The following is an 8604-nucleotide window of genomic DNA, read 5'->3' as shown; positions in this document are numbered from 1 at the left end:
TGAGCTGGGGTGTTACTAAAACTTGTACATTCAGATGTATGTGGTCCTATGAATACTAATGCTAAAGGAGGATACTCCTACTTCATCACCTTTACAGATCACCATTCTTGCTATGGTTATGTATATTTGATGAAATATAAATTTGAATCCTTTGACAAGTCCAAAGAATACAGAGCAGAGGTTGAGAAATAAACTAGGAAGAGTATTCTCACTCTTAAATTTGAACGATGAGGAGAATATCTTAGCCAAGAGTTTCAAGATTATCTAAAAGAGAATGGGATTCTCACACAATGGACTCTTCCAGGGACTCCACAGCACAATGGGGTGTCTAAAAGAAGGAATCAAACATTATTAGACATAGTTTGATCTATGATGAGTCGTGTAAATGTTCCTATATCTTTTTGAGGATATACCCTAGAAACTGCTGCTCATATACTGAACCAGTTTCCCACCAAATCAGTTGATAAGACATCATATGAAATATGGAGTAGGAAAACGCCCAACTTGTCTTATGCTAGGATTTAGGGATGTACTGCTTATGTGAAGCGTACAATGTCTGATAAGTTAAAAGCGAGATCAGACAAAAGTAATTTCGTGGCATATCCTAAAGAAACACACGGATCTTATTTTTATAATCCCACTAAGCAAAAGGTGTTTGTCTCAAGGCATGCCACTTTCCTTGAGAAAGAGTTCTTAAATGAAAGGGCTAGTGGGAGTAAATTTGCACTCGAAGAAGTTCGAGACCCACAAATTGACATTCCATTGGAACTTGAGCTTAAGATTGTGACATTTGATGTACAACCACAATCTCAAGAGACACAACCACTCAAAAGGTGTAGTAGAATACGTCAAGCTCCAGATCGATATGGATTTCTCTTAAAAAAGGACACATTGCCCATAAATGATGAGCCTACAACCTATGAGGAGGCGATGTTGGACATTGATTCTAAGAAATGGCTAAAAGCCATGAAATCTAAAATGGATGCCATGGATACTAACGGATCCACCTAAAAGGATAAAACCCATTAGGTGCAAGTGATTCTTTAAGAGAAAGACTGATGTAGATGGCAAAGTGCAAACCTTTAAAGATAGATTGGTAGCAAAAGGTTACAAACAAAGACAAAGTATTGACTTTGAAGAAACTTTTCACCAGTTGCTATGCTTAAATCCATTAGGATTTTGCTTGCAATGCTACATACCATGATTATGAAATATGGCAAATGGATGTAAACATTGCTTTCTTTAATGAAAACTTGCAATAGGAAGTGTACATGGCACAACCTGAAGGTTTTATATCCAATGCTAATGCTAATAAGGTGTGCAAGCCTCAAAAGTCCATTTATGGACTTAAGCAAGCTTCTCGGAGTAGGAACATCTGTTTTGATGAAGCTGTAAAAGGGTTTGACTTCATCAATAATGAGGATGAACCATGTGTCTATAAAAAGGCTAGTGGGAATGCCATAATTTTCTTAATGCTCTATGTTGATGACATATTGCTCATAGGAAATGATATACCATTGTTGCAATCTACAAAAATTTGGCTATCCAAGCAATTCTCCATGAAGGATTTGGGAGAAGCAACCTACATTATTAGAATAAAGATCTAGAGAGATAGATCTAAAAGGTTGTTAGGTCTCTCCCAATCCATATACATAGACAAGGTGCTAAAAAGGTTTAGCACGATGGAGTCTAAGAGAGAACAGTTGCCTATGTCACAAGGCATTTATCTCTCCAAGGACATGTGTCCAAAGAATAAAGAGGAGAGAAATTACATGGATAAGATCCCATATGCTTCAGAAATAGGATCTATCATGTATGCGATACTTTACATTAGGCCAGATGTATCTTATGCTCTGAGTGTCACGAGTAGATACCAAGCTAATCTTAGTGAAGGTCACTGGATAGCTGTGAAAAGCATCCTAAAGTGCTTACGAAGAACTAAGGATGTATTTCTGGTTTATGGAGGAGGTGAAGTCCAAGTTAAGGGTTATACGGATGCAAGCTTTCAAACAAACAAAGATGATAGCAAGTCGCAAAGTGGATATGTGTTCACACTCAATGGAGGTGAAGTGAGTTGGAAGAGTTCCGAACAAGAGACGACTATGGATTCTACAACCTAGGCCGAATACATCTCTGCATCTGAGGTAGCGAAAGAGGCAGTTTGGATTAAGAAGTTCATCACTAAATTAAATGTCGTTCCTAGCATTGTTGATCCAATACCTTTGTATTGTGAAAACAATGGAGCCATTGCACAAGCAAAGAAACCAAGGTCTCATAAAAAATCCAAACATGTATTACGGCATTACCATGTGATCAGGAAGATCATTGGAGGATGAGACAATTGCATAGGCGTATACCCACTGAGGATAATACTGCTAATCCTCCCACTAAAGTACTATCCCAAAAAAAGCATAATCGTCATGTTGAGAACATTGGTATTAGATACATAAGCGATTGGCTTTAATGTTAGTGGGAGATTGTTAGTATAAGCCCTACAAGCCAATCTGTGGTTGTATGGGAATTGCAATTTTGAGATATTTATGTATGACATTTTGTTATTCATAATAACATTGAGGTAGTTCATTATCCATAAGTTTATGACTTAATTATTTTTTGTACTTATGTAGATAAAGCCCATGGAGCTATATATGCCTTGCAAAGGAATTGTATTAGGATACAAGTATGAGATCCTTATGCATCAAAGCATTGTTCCTAAAAGTTTGTTATCATTGTATTATTGAGACAGGCCATTAATAATGCTCAAAGATCAGCATATGTTATGTTCCTTACTTGTGAAGTAAACAATCGCTCTCATAAGTTGAAGTATACAACTACTTGAAACTAGCATGTAGGTGCTTGTTATGGGAAAGTGAGTTCACTGAACATGACCTACCATGAGAAGTGCATTTGGTACCTCACTTAAGTGTCTATGCAATACTTCTCATGTGTCAGTTGTGTAACTACTCTTTAGACTTGAGACACTAGTTTGTCTTGTATGTGGAGTACTATGCTTCAATTTCATCCCTACAGGTGCCTAATCAAGGATGCCAAAATAAGATGTTTTTGGGTATAGTATGAAGCATATGAAGGCAAATGAGTAGTCAAGATAGGAATCATCACCCCAAGTGATTCAAAGGGAAATATCTCATTAGCTCTTGGTTGACATTAGCTTAATCAAATCCTTGGCCAAGGTGATTAGGAGATTATGAAATGAGTTTCATAAGTCTCCATAAAGCTAATGATCTAACTGTAGGAATAAATATGGAGGTCAATAAGAGTAGGCACTGCACCAAACTCTTATCATCTTCGGGATATATGATGAGGGAATGAATTACACTGAAAAGCTGTATAATAAAAGATTGTCAAAGAATCCTTTGATTCTCCTAACAATTGGGTGGCCATGATGCATTGCTAGATGCCAATCATGGTCTATGGAATTCAATTAGTTAACTTAAAATTGAATATAACTCATTTAAATTAATTAATTAATAATATTGTAATTCAATTCCATTGCCAACATGTTAGGAACCTAATGGATCACGCACAAAGGTTGCAATTTAGATTAAATTGAGAGAGTGATGATTTAAGTTAGACTTAATCAAATTCTAGCTTTTAACTAATATGGACCTAATTAAAAAAGTTTAATTAAGTATTGGTTAAATATTATAATTGTCATAATATTAAGGACTTATTTTGCAAATTTTAATAAGTTAAACCTATATATAAATATCACATTATAGCCACTCTTTTCTAGAGAGAAAAAAAAAAGAAAAAACAAAAAAAAATATTTTTCTCTTGACTGCCGCCACTCTTGAGAAGTTTTCTTGAAAACTTTTCCTTTGATTCTTTAGTGGAAATCAAAAAAGAAAAGAGGACAAATCATTGTCCACTTTTTTAGCACAAGCCTATGGCATAAAGTTCTCTCATTGAGAAGGATCTATTGCAATCGTGTGTGCATCATTGGAGGCAAGCGATTTAGTGGCTGGGATTCTTTCACACAAAAAGTATTCACGTTTTGTCATCGAAAGGAATCCATTTGATTACGATATCACTTGGAAAGGTAAAACTTTTTTTTGATTTTGTATGATGCTTAAACAACCAAGATGATCCAAAGGTAGGAGACATGGTTTTTATTTTATTTCAATTTTTGTTATTCCACTGCGTTGATGCTCTAATCATGTCATTTCTAACAAAACCACCATAATGCCTCATAATTAAGACATGTCTACTGTTGTCTACAGCAAGGCATTGTCTTGGTTAAGACATAGGATTTGTCGAAATATTACACCAATAAATGATCAGTTAAATTAGTTAATTGGCTGAAGACAAGTTATGGAATTAGGTAGAACAACAGCTTGATATTACTAACTTTTTTTATTATATAAAATAGCAGATTAAGTATTTTTATAACAAATAAATATAGAATTGACTACATATGATAAATATCACTTTTTACTATATAGAATAATATAGTATGTAATTTGATCATATATAGTTACAAATCTGATGATAAATAATAATACAATTATTAGAGAACAAATTTTGAAATATCTTAATAAAAATGGTATATAAATAAAAATGTAATTGAAAGGTATATAATCAATAAAATAATTATAAAAGAACAATAATATCTATGAAGCATGTGAAAAATCAATCAACATCAACATCAACATCAATATCAACAAAAGAGAACCATAATAAGTTCCAAATAATATCCATAATCTATCAACATAATAAAACACTAAAAGTCAATATTAAAGACTCCCTCTCCACTAGTAGGGGTATGCAAACTATTATTTTGGTTAGTTCGGTTTTAGATATTTAATAATCAAATTAACTAAACTCATATTTAAAAATAACCGAAACTGAACCGAACTAACAGAAATTGAACTAATTCGATTAGTTCGGTTCGGTTTTCAAAAATCGAACTTGATAATTTTATTTTGTATATATTTATTTATACTATATTTTTTTAATAAATCAATATTACAAAATATATTAAAAAAGATAATAAAAAATTATAATAAATAAGATGGATACTCATATAATAAAAAAGGAACTAAAGAGGAGAAGAGATTAGGTTTAGGATTTATTTTTCATGCAAAATCTCAATAATACGCTTACTTAAGTTCAATTAGTTCGGTTAGCTTGGTTATAAATTTTTCTATCCGAAACCGAACTGAATTAATTTTAATAATCAAAACTATTCTAATCGAAGTATTCAAAAAACTGAACTAACCGAACTCATTTCGGTTCAGTTCGATTATTCGATTCGATTTACATTTGCTCACCCCTATCGACTACCACATATACCACACAATGAAATCCATTTACAAATTGAAACAAAATATTAATAAAATTGAATAAAATTTGCATGAATTTCTTATATAGGTCATATATGAGTTATGCGGATGGACAGTGATAACACGATTAATTAAATAAGTAAATAAGTTATATAAGTTGACACAATAACACAATTAACTAAACAAGTAAATTAGTTATACAAGTTGACACAGTAACACAATGAACTAAACAAGTTAAACAAATCTTACATGAGTAAAACGAAAACGAAATTTCATGTTTTGAACGTATCACTATCAACACAATTAATATATGAAACACTATTATTCTAAATCCAAATTAGTTTATCTTTATGTCGTATTTACATGCTGCATGCAAAATTGTCAAGTGCAACATCAATTGTATCAATTTCGTTAGTTTGAGATTTTCATCAGCGACCAGTCAACACTACCTCGTATGCAAGTCTTTTTGTTAAAACAATAGAAGGCTGCATCCGACGTCATTCCAAACCTCGTTTTCTTTTTGGCTCTTATTTGTTGGGGTTCGCTTGTAAGTTTTTAACCAACTGTGACTAAGAAGTGCCATCCAAACTGCTGGCACTACAAAGAATCGCATTTACAAACACATACAGAGTCTTAATGAGTCGGTGACTACCACCGCATACAATTTGTAAAGATAAATTTAGTTAAACTTCCGAATCAACCTTTGAATAGAGCAGACACTTAAAATGTAAGACCTGACCACAAAGAAATTTCACAAAGTCTTCCACAAATTTCATCACCAATAAAAAGGTAACTGTAACTGTAGTCTAGGTAAAACCATTTCTAACATATGCAACCAATCAACTAATAGACTACTAGTCAAAAATTAGAACGGGGTTCTATCTATCAATTTTGATGATCATGAGCAATATTTTTCTCGTTCTCTTTTGGCATTTCTCAACATTCGAGATCTTCATGATTCTTTCCATTTGGTTCAGCTGAATTCTCAAACACTTGATTCTTCACTTTAGACTGCTGATGTAGATTTTTCTCATAAGACTGCAGTTGATGTTTGTGATAGTGATGGTGACGCTAAGGGTGATGACCACTTTTCTTATGCCTGGACTCATGACCATCATCTGATGACTTTCCTGAAGATCGACTCCTTCGATAACCTCTCTCATCATCAGAATCTAGGGATCTACGGTCAACACTATGACGACGCTTATGGCATTTTGCATAGCTTTTCCTTCTTGGTGCACCATCAACTTCATCACTTGAAGATTCTGAAGCACTAGACTCTGAGGGCTGATGGCATTTGTGGCGTGTAGCATGACTTCTCTTCCAAATTCTATTATCATCCGCACCACTTGAAGTATATGAATCATTAGCCTCTGAACCCCGACGGCATATGTGGTGCTTTACATGACTTCTTTTAACTATATCATCATTGTCATCATTTGAAGAATCAAAAGATTCTAAATCTGATCTTGAATCATGACACTTCCATCTTCTTTGGCTCCGCATTTTCCTCCTTGCTTCTTCATAACCACTATCACATTCATCACTGCTGTCATCACTAGAGCCTGATGATGATCGTCTCTTCAGCTTTCGGTTTGACTTCTTGTCCTCTTTCTTCTCACACTCACCTGAATCATAGTGAGAATGCTTCCGATGCTTTTTGTGGGTTCTCCTCCTCCTTTTTCTTCGTCCATAACTACTGTGGCTCTCAGGATCAGTATCAGATTCAGAAACAGACCTTTTGTGCTTTACACTCTTTGACCTCTCCTTTTTTGCCTCAGCATCTGCCTTTGCCTTTGCAGCAACTTCTAGCTTCTGTTCCCATTTCAAAAGGGCTTCTTTTTTCTCCAAAGCTCTCTTCTTTTTCTCCTCAACCAATTGAATAAACTTCTTGCAGTCCATTTATAAAAGAAAACTAACTCAATAACTGCATTTCGGTATGATGATGGTCGGAAGTACATCTCACAGAAGAGAAAACAAAATGTTAGCTTTTCCATCATCTGATAGAATCAACATAGCAGAATATAATCTTAAATTCCTTTTGCTCAAGAAAGCGTGATATGCAAGATGCTTACTACAATTGTTTACAACATAAAACCACACTTGCAAAGAGAATAAGATAAAGGATATTTAAAATAGTTTTCCTAGCATTGCAACCATTAGAACCCCTCATTTTGTTAATGAACTAAAAAATTCTTCGACAGGCCATTCAAAATGGTCATCTTTGAAATAGTGTCTACTAAATTATCAGTACTTGTATGGCTAAACAAAATCCTTGCGATTTTTTCAAACAATTTTAAGTTAACATGTTAGATGAAATCTTTGTTGAAAATTAAAGAATTCCTTAACTAAAACTCTTAAGTTGTAAGCATATACATGTTGAAAGAATATATGAATTCTTGGTAAAGTTTTCTTTTAAAAATCTTTCTAGAATTGCATTGTAAACATAAGCCTGTAGCAATACAAACACTGGGATTAAAGAAATAAAACGAAAACGGTGAGGAAATAGAAATTGGATGCAGATTCCTACCTTATGTGCAATATGGGAAAACCTCAGAACCTAAATTATCGGCAAGTTCTCCACAGGAAACCAAAGAAAAATCTGAAGAAAAAGAAAGAAAAAAAAAACCCAGTCAATCAGACAAAGGAAAACAGCAACTTAGCAGGAAATTACCAAAAATAAATAAAAGAAAGCCGAGAAGAACAAAAACACCTCACAACCAAGGATACGATGAGAAGACCAAACTATAATTAATAAACTAAAATCGATATAAATTCATCATACCAAAGAAAACTAACTGATTAAATGAAATGAAAAACTCCCAAGAAGAGGCGAAAGCAAGCGTACCTGAACAATGGGAGATTCTGACAAGGGGGGAGGGAAAGGAATGCAGACGATGGAAGAGAGATTAGGGCTTGACTTGGGGAAATCGGTTCCAGAAACGTCGATGGCTCTTTTGGAATAAATAAATAGGAGAAATGTGGCACTTTTTAATAATTCAAAATAATTTTGACTTTATTGAAAAGTTTGATTCTTTCGACACACAGTTTAATACAGTTAAGCTTTGTCAAGTACGTTTAGGAAATAAGCACCTATCTTCATGTATTGAGCCTTTTAACATTCATATTTACAATCAATTAAGCCTTGGTTTTGATGGAAAATTACCACCTCACCATCGCGGATGTAAACACAAAATTTGCATCTTATAAAGTCTAATTTTCCTGGAGTAAAGGGTAATTATCATTGAAAATTCAAGGAAGAGGATCAATCCATACTCCCTAACATGAATTGACCAAAATT

General features: G+C 33.8%; 2 protein-coding genes across 2 annotated transcripts; one reads left to right on the top strand and one right to left on the bottom strand.

Moving 5' to 3' along the window:
* The first annotated feature begins 552 nt into the window (after positions 1-552).
* LOC148764145 (uncharacterized) lies at positions 553-1011 on the top strand. Its single transcript, XM_088803545.1, has one exon. The coding sequence runs from the start codon at positions 553-555 to the stop codon at positions 1009-1011; it is 459 nt and encodes a 152-aa protein (XP_088659671.1).
* A 4970-nt stretch (positions 1012-5981) lies between these two features.
* On the bottom strand, positions 5982-8302 carry LOC18609104 (FAM133-like protein). The gene is made up of 3 exons (XM_007044085.3): positions 8152-8302; positions 7834-7905; positions 5982-7264 (listed from the first exon to the last, which is right to left on the bottom strand). Exon 3 carries the CDS (start codon positions 7203-7205, stop codon positions 6375-6377), a length of 831 nt encoding a protein of 276 aa, XP_007044147.3. The 5' UTR covers positions 7206-7264; positions 7834-7905; positions 8152-8302; the 3' UTR covers positions 5982-6374.
* Between the last annotated feature and the right edge of the window lie 302 nt (positions 8303-8604).

Source organism: Theobroma cacao, chromosome 2 (assembly GCF_053813885.1).
Source record: "Theobroma cacao isolate CCN51 chromosome 2, ASM5381388v1, whole genome shotgun sequence".
In the NCBI taxonomy this organism is placed as follows: domain Eukaryota; kingdom Viridiplantae; phylum Streptophyta; class Magnoliopsida; order Malvales; family Malvaceae; genus Theobroma; species Theobroma cacao.
Note: the sequence above shows the minus strand (reverse complement) of the source record. Positions and strands in the feature narration are given on the sequence as shown.